Source organism: Thamnophis elegans, chromosome 10 (genome assembly GCF_009769535.1).
Source record: "Thamnophis elegans isolate rThaEle1 chromosome 10, rThaEle1.pri, whole genome shotgun sequence".
Taxonomy (NCBI): domain Eukaryota; kingdom Metazoa; phylum Chordata; class Lepidosauria; order Squamata; family Colubridae; genus Thamnophis; species Thamnophis elegans.
The window spans coordinates 68,707,100-68,720,960 of NC_045550.1; the positions used below are offsets into that span (position 1 = coordinate 68,707,100).

The 13,861-nt window shown below is 43.9% G+C and overlaps 1 protein-coding gene across 4 annotated transcripts in view; it reads right to left on the reverse strand.

Moving 5' to 3' along the window:
- LRCH3 (leucine rich repeats and calponin homology domain containing 3) overlaps nucleotides 1-13,861 on the reverse strand; it is a 104,686-nt gene that overhangs the window by 45,522 nt on the left and 45,303 nt on the right. For all 4 annotated transcript variants that reach the window (XM_032225165.1, XM_032225164.1, XM_032225163.1 and 1 more), the window contains exons 4-9: nucleotides 12,492-12,597; nucleotides 12,170-12,306; nucleotides 9,676-9,785; nucleotides 4,741-4,834; nucleotides 3,381-3,501; nucleotides 268-407 (exon numbers count right to left, since the gene is read on the reverse strand). In XM_032225165.1, coding sequence (XP_032081056.1) covers nucleotides 268-407; nucleotides 3,381-3,501; nucleotides 4,741-4,834; nucleotides 9,676-9,785; nucleotides 12,170-12,306; nucleotides 12,492-12,597 — 708 coding nt within the window. The remainder of the gene's footprint in view (nucleotides 1-267; nucleotides 408-3,380; nucleotides 3,502-4,740; nucleotides 4,835-9,675; nucleotides 9,786-12,169; nucleotides 12,307-12,491; nucleotides 12,598-13,861) is intronic.

Genomic DNA, 13,861 nt, shown 5'->3' on the forward strand with positions numbered 1-13,861 from the left:
ATGGCTCTCTTCATCAATTGGAACTTTGAGCAATCCTTTGCCTTGGACTCTGATTTACTTTTGGATGCTATTAGGAACCCTGACATTAGCCTCATTACTTTTTCCTTAATTAAAATTAATCTCGGATTTTAAAAATCGAACCAAACATTGGACATACGATTGTTAAAACTGCCAGGCGGGAAAAGTCGACTGAGTTGACAGCAAAGGGACAGCATGCAAGATCCCACCCACTGACCCACACCACAATTTTAAAAAAGGAAGTGTCACCTCGTGAGAGATTCGGCGTTGTTCAATATAGGCTATGAATTGCGTGCTGAGGCTGTCGGACTCTGGACATTTGGCCTGCCTCACTTCTTCCTCCTCTTCCTCAGCGGCGCAGCTGTCAATAAAGTCGATCTGATCCAGATCTTGCTCCATTGGACACACAGAAGGGAAAGAGTTAGGACATCAGGCACCATCAGAAGAGCCAAGCCGCGGGGGGGGGGGGGGGCGCTGCTGGGGTGGGGTGGTTCGCACGAGTTTGGGCGATCCTCTAACTAGGATTCTGTCCAGTTCGGCGAACCCCCCAAAACCTGGCTGGCCATGCCCACGCCCATTCGGCTAGTGGTGAATTCTAATTTCCCTTTTCACCTGTTATGTGGGCGTGGCTTTGTAGGGGTGTCATGTGACTGGGTAGGAGTGGCTAACTTTTATTTTTTCATTTTCAGCTATTTTTTTTAGCTTTTAAAAGCATTTAAAAAGCAGGAAAAACGGTTCTGGGGATCATGCGGCTCACAGCTGAGCCGCGCGATCCTTGGAAGCTTTCTTTTTACTACTGGTTCGCAGAACCAAGGACAATCGTCCCAACCGGTTTGGCTGAACCCGGCTGAACCGGAAGGATTTCACCCCTGTACCCCACCCCTCCCTGGAATCTCCATGCAGCCCGTTCATCGTGCCAGGTAAGTACAGGGCATGGAGGCTCAGGGAGGGGGGGAAACGGGCCTATGGGAGGTTCTGGAAGTCCAAAAATGGGCTTGTTTCCAGCCTCCAGAGGGCCACTGGAGCCTGAGGAGGGGGAAAAACGGGCCTACCGGACGTTCCAGAAAAAGGCCTGTTTCTGGCCTCCAGAATCCAGGAGAAGCAGTTTTCTACCTCCTGGAGGCTCGAGGTACTCCTCCAGAGCCTGGGGAAGGCAAAAAATGTCTCCCCGGCCCCCCGCTTCAGGAAGCTGACTTGGCCACACCCACCATGGCCACGCCCACCCAGCAACGGGGCAGCGAACCCATTGCTGCAATTTTTGAAGCCCACCCCTGGAGCCAAGTCTCAAAAACAACCAAAAAAGGGGGGGATTATTCTTCTGATAGACACACAGACAGACACACTGTTTTGAAATTTATTCAACATCAGATTAAGAAATCTTTTTGCTGCGCACTGGCTTTTATCACCACGGCTGCAGCATCCTTATCGGGATTCTCCCTAAACAGGAGTGCTGCCAAAAGAGAAACTTTCCACCCTGAAAAGATAAATTTCCTTCACTGGAAGATAAAGGAGGGGAGGGGGGGGGGGAAAAGATTAAACCTTCCAGCTACCAATTGGAAGGTTTAATGACTACCCACAAAACCAGAGATAGCAGTTCACAACAAAGCTCCAGGGAGTGTGTGTGTGTGTAATCTTTGCTTTGGCACAGAAGAATTGATTTATTTGGGAGTAACAGGATTATCACTTGGGTGGCGATCCTAAAATTATGTTTTACAGAATGCCGTTTTTATCATCAAGGGCTTTTAAAACAATCACTTTTTCAACTTTTCACAAGGAGGAAGTTCCTGACAGTGAGAACAATTGACCAGTGAAGCCTCTATTTCTCTTTTTCTTCTTTCTTTTGATTCTTACTGTATTTTTCGGAGTATAAGACACACTCCCCCCCCCAAAAAGAGGGTGAAAATCTGGGTGCTGTTTATACACTGAATACAGTATTTTTGGCCTCCTGAAACCCCATCCTGCGCATCCCGTTTTTCGCAAAAATGGACGAGCAGAGGATTTGGGGGGGAGGGGGTCCTGCAGAGTGCTCCTGGGGGCTCGGGAGGGCAAAAACCTTTTTTTTTAAATTTATCTCTTCGAAATCTTGGTGCGTCTTATACTCTGGTGCATCTTATAGTCTGAAAAATATGGCAGTTTCTGTTAGTTTTGATTTGTACGTTTTATAAAACATTTAACCAAATTATTAACAAATTATTTCCTGCACTACCCAAGGACTTGTGGAAAAAAAGCTATTATTAATGTCCTGAGCTCACAGGAGCCAGACCCAAGATTTAGCTGATATTTTGGCAAGTCCAGGGCTGTTCTTTTTAGGACTTCAGCAGAGCGCTGGAAGCACAAAAGTTGAAAGGTTAGGGATGAAAGCTAGCTATTTGCCCCGGGTATCTAATAAAACACAGCTATATTTCCTCCTTTGGTTGACTGGGCCTACAATTAACCCCAGAGCCAAACCCTACATCAAGGAACTGAAAGCAAATGATAAAGCTTTTGAAACCATCCACTTATTTTCAAGGCAAAGGTAGTCCTCGTTTAGCAACCATAACGGGGAGCTGCAGCTCAGTCGTGAAGCGGTCGCTATGCGACCACAACTACGCTTATGATCTGACTTTCTTTTTTGGCTTACAAAGTGGCAAGGATGGGTCACAAAGTTATTATTTTTTTCATTGCCATTGTCACTGCAAATGGTTATTTTACCAGGGTCGCTAAGTAAGGACTACCAATCTCAGCAGATCATTTGTTTAAGAGATTATTTCCCATAAATGGGAGCGGTTGAAGGAAATAGCCAATTTTATGTGCTTTTATTTAATTTTCAAGCCACCCTGAGATGGTAAAATACTTCAAATATATAAGAATATTTCCAGCTCAGAAATATTGAAGTGTCCTTGGTGTTCTCTGAGCGTCGTCATTTTCCTGCAGACGTTTCCTTACCAAGCTAGGTAACATCATCAGTGCAGTGTGGCTTCCAGCACTGATGATGTTATCTAGCTGGGTAATGAAACGTCTGCAAGAAAACATCCAAGCTCAGAGAGCACTAAGGCAGTGTTTTTCAACCTTTTTGTGCAAAGGCACACTTTTTTCATGAAAAAAAATCACGAGGCACACCACCATTCGAAAATGTTAAAAAAATTTAACTCTGTGCCTATATTGACTATATATAAAGTGTTTTTCCCACGGCACTCCTTACACTATGTCACGGCACACTAGTGTGCCGCGGCACAGTGGTTTAAAAACACTGCACTAAGGACCCAACACTTCAAATATATCTATTTATCCATAATTCTCAACTCTTCTCATCTTCTGGTTCAGTTTAACATGCAATCCTCAAATACAAATCACCTAAAAAGCCACCAAATGAGAGCTATTACCTCCACCATTTGTCACTACGGAGTTCCCTCTGTGTTCTTGATAATGGCTCTCTCTTCTCAACCTCTGTTCTTTCGTGATCTCTGCCACTCGCAGGGGAAGGTCAGAAAACTCATCTGTCGGCTGCATTAAAAATAAAAATAAAACCCCTTTCATATTTGTTTAAACCTTTGTAAGTCTTTCCTGGAAAAAGCTGCACTTAAGTCACTGGACAGTTTTAAAAATACAGACACCCATACAATCCATACAAGATTTATTGCTAGGAAAGAGAAATTTACTCAGTAGCAAAGTTCAATCCTAGGTATTATCTCTTGGCTCAGTTTAGTGAATTTCTTAAAGGTAAAGGTTCCCCTCACATATATGTGCTAGTCATTTCCCGACTCTAGGGGGTGGTACTCATCTCAGTTTCAAAGCCGAAGAGTCAGCGCTTGTCCGAAGACGTCTCCGTGCTCATGTGGCCAGCATGACTCAATGCCAAAGGTGCATCAAACACTGTTCCCTTCCCACCAAAGGTGGCTCCTATTTTTCTACTTGCATTTTTTATGTGCTTTCAAACTGCTAGGTTGGCAGAAGCTGGGACAAGTAACGGGAACTCACTCCGTTATGCGGCGCTAGGGATTCGAACTGCCGAACTGAACAACCTTTCTGATCGACAAGCTCGCCGTCTAAGCCACTGAGCCTCTGCGTCCCTTGAAGAATTTCTTAAGGACCCCTCAAACTGAATGTCAGAAAAGTGGCAAAAATCTACCTCCAGATTTGGGAGAATTTAGGATCCATTTCAAAGGACGTTCCTCATTTTGATATATTTGCACAGCAATTCAACGTGGACAAATATATTTTTATTCCTATCAACAAATATTTCAAACTACTGCTTCCAAGTTCTCACCATTAGAGTAACAATTTCAATTTCTTCGATTTCAGTACTATTAGCAGGAGGGGGTTGGGGAAATTCCTTTGAAAGGGAATGACTTCAATGAACTGAGCCAAATTTGAAATGACCCTTCTCTCTCTCTCTTTCCTTTGCAACCTTCTTGGCTTGACTAGGCTTTTATCAGAATCAAATATTTGATAGCTTCCTGCCTCCTCGACTTACGATAAGTATAGGTATAGGTATATATATAGGTATATATATATAGGTATATACATATTTATAGGTATATATGGCATGAAAGGATGCTATTGATTAATGGCTTTCCAGCCTCCTTTTTTTTTTTTGCAATTTCAGAGACAAAAGTGAGACGCAAGAACAAAATAAGATGCTTCAAGATGACAGGCCTTTGAAACACGGATTTTGCGTTGTTCTGCCTCCCTTTCCTAAGCTACAAATTACCTGCCAGCCAAATGCAAACCAAGCACGCTTACTTCATTTCCTGACCACCTCTTATCTCCGCTGTCCACGCTGTTGAACCCGGAATCCAGTGCTCCATATGGTCGACTCAAATACAGGTCTTCGTGGCTATCAAAGGGAGAAAGGAAGGATAAATTCTTCGGGAAACATCCGATATTAGGCAGGAATACAAAGGGCACAGTCGACCCTTTTCGGGCTGCTTTCTATGCTAAAGGTGATGCTACAAGAGAGGCCTTGTTCTTACAACAAAAAGATTTTGTTTTGCCTTTTCCTCCTCACACTTTTGTTGCACTTCTATTAGCTTGGTCTGCTACATGTAGAAGCATTGGTCAACTGTGTAAGGCAGGGGTGTCCAAACCTGGGAACTTTAAGACTTGTAGACTTCAGTTCAACTGGCTGGGGAATTCTGGGAGTTGGAGTCCACAAGTCTTAAAGTTCCCAAGGTATCAGCCAACTGGTATTATTTTATTTTATTGTTTTATTTGTTGGGTTGGGTTGTATTATATTGTACCGTGTTTCCCCGAAAATACGACATGGTCTTATTTTCTTTTTACTTACAAAATATGGCCTGTCTTACAGAGGGTTCCTTACAGAGAGTTCCACCAGCCAGCCCACAACCATAGAGCGCACTCCTAGAGCGGCCGCTGCTGGAAGACTCGGCAGCCGAGTTTTGGAGTTTGGAACCGGAGAAGACGTTATGCTCTTTCTGCAGGCAGGCAAGCCACTGCGCCAGCTCAGCTCCACTCTGCATGTGCGTGTCTCCCACAGGGAGCGAGTCTGTGTTTTCAGGTCTCTGTGGGGCTTGTGGGAGACACACGTGCACGTGAGGGGGACAGGGGGGAGCAAAGGGGGTTGAACGCATATGTGAGAGGAGCGCATGCGGGGGGGTCACACACGGATGTGTGGGGTGCCCACAGGGGCGATTACACGTGCATGTGTAGGGGGATCGCACGTATGCATGGACCACACATGGGGGTCACGCAGGCACTGCATTATGAGTGACCGCCAGAGGTGAGTTCCTACCAGTTCGGCTGAAAAGGTAGTAACTCGGCCGGACATGTGACCGTTCTATCCTGGGCACCGCCATCTTTATTTTCTGTTCTGCACGTGTGCAGAACAATCTTCATTGAAAAAAATTAATCCCACCCCCTTTTTTAATGGTGTGCTAGTCCCAAAGAGGGGCCATTTTTTTCAAAATGGAACACTCTGCAGGCTTCAGCAGGGCTGGGGGGATGGCAAAAATGCCCCCCTTTTTGCAAGAAACGTGAGAAAAATGGGCCATTTTCACAAAAATGCCTCCGTTTTCCCCTTCCCCCAGCCCTGCTGAAGCCTGCAGAGTGTTCCTGGGGGGGGGGGGGGGGGGGGGGAGGACAAAAACTGTTTTTTTCTTACTGGATAGTTTACAGGCGCTCCCTTAGCTCCAGCAAGGCTGGAAGTCGTGTCCCCCCCCCCCCGTCAAAACTTTTTGCCACCGTTTAAAGTTTTATGATTTCTGTCTGGGATAAAATGGAAAAGTGGCATATCGATGATGAGACATGGAGACTGAAAGAAGCGTTGCTGATTGTGGACATATATTGTACAGAAGTTTTGTCTGAACTCTAACTCAAATTGTGCATGAACTATTTTCTCAGGCGAGGAGAGCGGAAATTGTGATCTTTTTGAGTTGCGGTTTGGGACGAACGGAGTTGGGAGGTGCGTGGGAGAGGGAAGGGCAGCGAAAGTTTAATTAGATTACCTGGGGCTAGAACGCAAGCTGATGTTTGTTTGAGTTGCTATCTCAATATAAGGTTAAGAAAGATTGGTCGGAGAATCTTCAGGAAAGTGGAGTAAACATGGGAGGAGCAATGAATGTGGATAAAATATATATGTGGATATGGATAAAGGCAGGGTGGAAGGTAAAAAATTTATATGTGGAGGTGGGTAAGGATAGAAAGGGAGGTGTTGGAAATGAAAAATGAAAGAAGTATTTGAGTTTAATGGTGTTATAGAAAGGTTTGGATATTTGGATAAAAAAGAGATAAATTAAAGGTCTGAATAGATAGGCAAAGCAAGGAGACTTTTAGTTGGGGAATTCTAATTGATCAACTTACCTGGCTCTAATACAGTTTGAAACCCTGCAAGTAGCAAAATAATCGAAATTTGGAATGAGTCACATTGTTTAAGATTTACAGATAATGGGAAGCTGTGTTAACGTAGTGGGTTTATTGACCCTTTTTGTTTCTTTCTTCTTTTTGTGTGTGAGTGTGGGTGTTTTTTATTTCTTATTTTCTACTATTTTTCCTTTTTCTTTTTGGCTTTATTTTTATTTTATTTTTTTAATTTTAAAGTTAGCTGGCCTTATTATACTCAAATGCTTGTTAAAGAATTATGCCGGGCATGGGACCTGCGAAGCCGTAAGGGGGTTAGGGAGGGGGGATTATAGGGGGGAGGGGGGAGGGTGGAATTACAGTTTCAATCCTTAGAACAATAAGAATTCACTTGTGTACTGCGGCTCGTTTTTCTTTTTTTTTCTTATTTTCTTTTTCTACTTTTATTGTAAAAAACAAATTGAATTGTATGGATACACCAAAGTGAGGAGAAGAGGGAAAGAGAAGGGAGAAGTAAAGAGGGAGTGAGAGGGAATGTATGGAGGGTGAAATGGAGGGAGGGGGAGATGTCTGAGGGGGTAGGGAAGTAGAAGAGGGGAATGCTGGAGGGGTGAAAGGAAAGTTGGAGGGGGAGAAGAGAGGGTGTATGGGGGAATGAAGTGTTATGTGGGGTTTTTTTTTTTTCCTTTTTTCTTTTTTTTTTTATGCACAGTATATAAGTGATTGTATAAAATGAAAATGAAAATTCTTTCAGTCATTAAAAGGCATTAAACATCAAAAAAAAAATAAAAAAAAAAAAATTAATCCCACCCCCTTTTTTAATGGTGTGCTAGTCCCAAAGAGGGGCCATTTTTTTCAAAATGGAACACTCTGCAGGCTTCAGCAGGGCTGGGGGGATGGCAAAAATGCCCCCCTTTTTGCAAGAAACGTGAGAAAAATGGGCCATTTTTCACAAAAATGCCTCCGTTTTCCCCTTCCCCCAGCCCTGCTGAAGCCTGCAGAGTGTTCCTGGGGGGGGGGGGGGGGGGGGGGGACAAAAACTGTTTTTTTCTTACTGGATAGTTTACAGGCGCTCCCTTAGCTCCAGCAAGGCTGGAAGTCGTGTCCCCCCCCCCCCCCGTCAAAACTTTTTGCCACCGTTTCGGTGGGTGTGGCTTGGTGAGAGGGGTCATGGGACTGAGTGTGCATGAGTGACATCAAGTTGGCCACGCCCACTCAATCACATCCTTCCCCCCCCCCCATCTAGCCAGGCCACCAAACTGGTATTAAAAAAAAAATGAAACCCACCCGATGCATGATGCACAAGAAAAGGGTCAGCCATCACCGCTAGAGACAGAGCTGTAACATCAACCAATGGAGGTCTGAGTGAGCAGAAACAGATTCCTCTCTCTCTGCACAGTGACCACAGAACTCAACCCATGACTTTACAAATGCCTTATATGAAGAACTGCTTCGCTCAGCAGAACTTGTAACAAAGGACATCCCCGACCCTGCCAGCGGGCAGTTAACAAAGCATCCTCTGTCCCACCAGGCCCTAGGGAAATCCGCAGCGGCTCTAATAACAACGACCTTGGCTTCAGCCGGGCCTTGCTAACCATCCCTGGCTGGTTGTCACTTGCTTTAAAGGAACTCTCACTGGTGGGAGAAGCGACACGTGCAACATTGGTTATTTCTATGGCATCCTGTCTCTGCAAATGCCGCAACCGGAAGCAACGGGCATCCCAGGAAGGGATTTATGACCCCAAGTGCGTTTCATAAAAAGGGTGGGCTTTTGTGCATTGCCAAGCTGCTGACGCCAGGGGTGTGAACGACAGGGTGGGTTGAGAGCCAGTCGATTTGAGCCACGATTTAAATCACAAGCAAAAAGTCTTGGTTTAAATCAACTCAATTTAAACCATCATTTTGAAAGAGCAGCTGTCGTCTCTGTCCCCTAAGTGGCTCCTGATCTGATCCGCTGTTGACTATATTGCAGGATATACAGCCTCGCGCTACACCACTAAGTTCCGTTTCATGCTGAATAAACTAAATTATGAATGTATCTTAAATAGAACACTATCTTTAGATAGAGTTTTACTCCAAAAACATTTCGTTAAAATAAACTTGATAAAAAATAAAAATAAATCCGATTTAAATTTTAAAAAACCCATTTTTAATTTAATGAGCCGAGGTGGCGCAGTGGTTAGGGTGCAGTACTGCAGGCCACTCTGGCTGACTGTGATCTGCAGTTCAGCGGTTCAAATCTCACCGGCTCAAGGTTGACTCAGCCTTCCATCCTTCCGAGGTGGGTGAAATGAGGACCCGGACTGTGGGGGCAAGTTGCTGACTCAATTTGCTAAAACAATTTGTAAACCGCTTAGAGAGGGCTGAAAGCCCTATGAAGCGGTATATAAGTCTAATAAATAAATAAATAGATAAATAACTTTTTAAAAAAATCTACCCTGGTGGTGAACAGGCAGGTTTCTCTTTGTTTTAATTTCCCTGTTTGCATTAGCTCCATTCTAAGGGGTCTCGGTCCTCTGGGGCAGCAGGTACAGGTGTGACAAGGTAGATCCAAGAGGCTTCACCACTTCACCTCAGGAGGGCGCTGTGCCGACAGCTTTGACGGAGGTTGTGGTGATGCAACCAGGAGACTGGGAGTTCTAGTCCCGCCTTAGGCATGAAAGCCAGCAGGGTGACTTGGAGCCCAAACACCAGGAGATGGTTAAGAACCCTCAACAGTGTTTCTCATCCTCACTTTTTAAGACGGGTGGACTTCAACTCCCAGAGTTCCCCAGTCAGCGCAGAGAATCCTGGGAGTTGAAGTCCACCCTTTTTCGTTCAGAAGAAAAGGTCAACATGGATTTGAAATGTCTGGCTGCTTACCAGGATCCAAAGCCTATCGGTCGCCTATCGTAATCGGGAAGGTCTGGCACAACTTTACACGCTTCCATGTTCAGATACTTAAATATGTGGATTTTTCCTTTTATACATATCTAGAAGGTGGGGGGGAGACAAAGCATTTTTTATTTGTTAACAATTTTACCCACTATATTCTAGGATTGTTGATTTAAATGTCCTTTAAATGTTTCAATGGTAGTATGCTGTAAGAGATCCAGAGTTATTGGATACAAGGTGGGCGGCAAATAAATTTCATAAATACCATATTTTTCAGAGTATAAGACGCACTGGAGTATAAGATGCACCAAGGTTTTGAAGAGGCAAATTTAAAAATAAAGTAGTTAGGTAGATAGAGGGATAGACAGGGAGAGAAAGAGAAAGAAATACAGTAGGTAGGTAGGGAGAGAGTAGTTAGGTAGGTAGGTAGAAAAAGGGATAGAGAGAGAGAGAAATAGAGAGAGATAAAGAGAGAGAGTGTGTAGGTAGGTAGAGGGGTAGAGAGAGAGAAATAGAAAGAGAGTAGGTTGGTTGGTAGTTAGAGGGAAACAGAGAAATAGAGAGAGAGAAATACAGTAGATAGGTAGGGAGAGAGAGAGAGGGTAGGTAGATAGGTAGGTAGAGGGCTAGAGAGAGAGAGAAAGAGAAATAAATAGATAGGTAGGTGTTTCTGCTGGCACAGCACTTGATCAATGTAATTCTCATCAATCAGTTAAAGAGCTTTCCAAAAGGAAAAAAGAAAGTTTTTGCACTCTGCAAACCTCCCCAAAATGGCCCCTTTTTCATAAAAACAGGCCCGTTTTTTTTTTCAAAAAAGAGGCAGCAGTAGCTTGGGGGGGGGGGGAGGATGCTTTCAGGTTGCTCCTTGGGGGAGAGGGGAAATGAGCAAAAAACCAGCCCGTTTTTCACAAAAACAGGCTCATATTTTGTCAAAAAATTGCATGCATAGCATTATGGAGGCTTATAAAGTACTGCTGGGGGCTGAGGGGGGGCAAAAAACGGCCCGTTTTTTGCTCATTTCTGCCCTCCCCAGTCTCCAAGATCTCTCGGAAAGCCTTCATAAGGGTATGCACGGCCATTTTGGTGAAGGGGCAGGGCTTCGGGAGGCAAAAAATGCTGTATTTGATGTATAAGACACACCCAGAGTTTCACTCTCTTTTTTTAAGGAAAAAAATGTGCGTCTTATACTCCCCAAAATACGGTATGTTTCGTATGTAAATAAATACATTTTGAAAGCAAAGCAGTCCATATGAAACCTAAAGCTATTTTTTAAGACGTTTGGTCAGGCAAATGTCCTGTCCTTTCCCCACAGTGATTAAAAAAGGTCAGACCCAGAGATTCGGATCAGAGCAGATCAGAGATAAAAACCACCACTGAAAATATATAGCCTGGTTTTGACAATAAATTTAAATTCTTTCTGAAGACTACAGCACCGCGTTCTATAAGTCTTAAAAGAAATAAATTGATCCAGCTGAATATATGATGGCAGGTGGTTAAGAGTTAGGTAAGTCTTTAATGGAAGAACACTTTCTATATAAAAGGACATAAATGTCAATTTTGCAGTTTTAATGCCCAATATTTTAATCTTCTTTCTCTCTCTCTCTCCCTCCCTCCCTTCTTTCTTTTCTTTCTTTTCTCACTCTCTGTCTGATGTACAACTAACAGGGCAAATCACTAGTATATAAACAAAGAGCAAATCTCACTCCCCTCTAGCACTGATGACGTTGTCTAATCTGGTAATGAAACATCTCTAAGAAAACAACAAAGCTTCGACATGTCAGTTCAATATTGAGCTGCAAATAATTTCTTCTAAATGCTAAATTCTCCAGTTTTCCTCCGATGGCTCCAGCTTCGAATAACCTTTGTGCTACTTTCTCCGTAATATTCCCTGTTTTTTGCCTGATAGCCCCATATACCATTAGTCTCAAATGTTATTTAATCATCTGTGCAGCTATCAATTGCAGTTTCCTCTTTTGGGACTTCAAATGCCAAAGCCTCAAGCAGACTCTCTTATTTCGTGATAGTCGAGGGTGTTGGATTAAATGGGGGATATACTAAGTCTTTAAGTGGAGGTTGGGGGATTTGTAAATGTATACTGACACATAGGCCATTCTTGGGGGATGGCCCCATGCCTCATAAGCTACTGAAGCATTGTTTCTGAATAGGGCCATTATACACTTGCACAGACAGCATCAATGACCACAACTCACAGCAAGAGCAAACTAATCGACTGTACAGTGATTTTTAGCCTCCTGGTTCTGAGATTTAAATCGTAGGATGCATTTCCACGGATTGTCTCTTGTCCAAGGTTAATTCTACCTTGCCCACAAAGCACAGATCTAATGCCACAGACTTAACAACTATGCAAGAGAGCAAAAACACATGAAAGCCAAGTTTCCTCCAATGAAATAACGCGATTGGGTTGAGAGAAATCACAATTTTAGTCACAATTTAAAATTTTTAAGACTTGGAGATACGTTACCTGGGCGGGGGGAGACTGCAAGGGGTTGTTATCTAAGGTGATTGTCTGTAAGTGCCTGAGGTTCCGGTAACACACTGGGATTGTTGTGATTTTATTGCAGGAGAAATCTAACCGAATCAAAGGCAGGTCGGCAAGTTCTGCAGGTGTAGACACACAAACACAACACAACACAATAAAAATGTTATAGGTCAACTAATTATGGAAGCAATAAGACATACATAATCTAAAAAAAAAAGAGCACATTTTAACTAATATTCCGCAAAAGAGCAGTGACATTAAAACTTCCTTGTGCGTCTGTGTGTGTGTATGCGCATGTTTTTACCTTCAGGTAAATGTACCAGGTGATTCCTCCTGATGTTGAGATCCCGCAAGGAATTTAGATTGCCAATCTGGGGAGGGATTGTATGGATCTCGTTGCAGCTGACATCCTGGAAAACAGGCGAGGTCGATTTAGAAATGTCAAGTTTTGTCCCCCCCTCATGGTCCGCATACAAAGTTATTTGAAGGACCGTCTTTTCCTGATCACATCTAAGGAGGACCATCCGATGGGACCGAGAGGAAGGGCCTCCTCCACGGTGGCTCCCTCCCTCTAGAACACTGTTTCTCAACCTTGGCGACTTTAAGTCCTGTGGACTTCAACTCCCAGAATCCCCCCAGCTGGCTGGGGAATTCTGGGAGTTGAAATCCACAGGACTTGAAGTCGCCAAGGTTGAGAAACACTGCTCTAGAACATCAATCCCTGCAGAGATAGGATTGGGCCCCACCTACACACTCTTTCGCCAACCCTGAAGACCTGATTCTGAAAAGGAGCCTGGGAACCCCAGAGGGACACAGAGTTCACCAAGCGACTCTTTGGGCTGTTGTCACCCAAAGGGGGCAGGAGGGAGGGGTTATTGTTTTTATATTGGGTTTTTTTTATCTTTGTAAACCCCCAGGAGTCACTAAGAATGAATCAAGCTGCCAGATATATTCAGATGGACAGACGGACGATAGCTGGAGGGGGAGGGAGGGAGAGAAAGATAGCTAGCTAATTAGATAGCTAGATGGTAGTAGAGGTCGATAGATGAAAGATAGATAGATAGATAGATAGATAGATAGATAGATAGATAGATAGATAGATAGATAAATGATAGATAGAGGGGTGGATGGATGGATGATAGATAGATAGATAGATAGATAGATAGATAGATAGATAGATAGATAGATAGATAGATAGATAGATGATAGATGGATAAATAGACAGACAGACGATATAGATGATAAATAGATGGATGGATGGATGGCGGACAGAGACAGATTGATAGAGCCGAGGTGGCGCAGTGGTTAAATGCAGCACTGCAGGCTACTTCAGCTGACTGCAGTTCAGCAGTTCAAATCTCACCGGCTCAAGGGTTGACTCAGCCTTCCATCCTTCCGAGGTGGGTGAAATGAGGACCCAGACTGTGGGGGCGATAGGCTGACTCTGTAAACCGCTTAGAGAGGGCTGAAAGCCCTATGAAGCGGTATATAAGTCTAACTGCTATTGCTATTGATAGAGACAGACAGACATCTTAACTGGAAAAATGCAGTCAAAATATAATTCAGCTGGATGGAGAGGGAAGGAGCCAGGTGAGCCGAGGGACAAGGCAGGGTGTTTTCTACTCCAACAGCCACCTCCAACGTGCCACACTGCATTGAGGCCCCAAGCTAGTT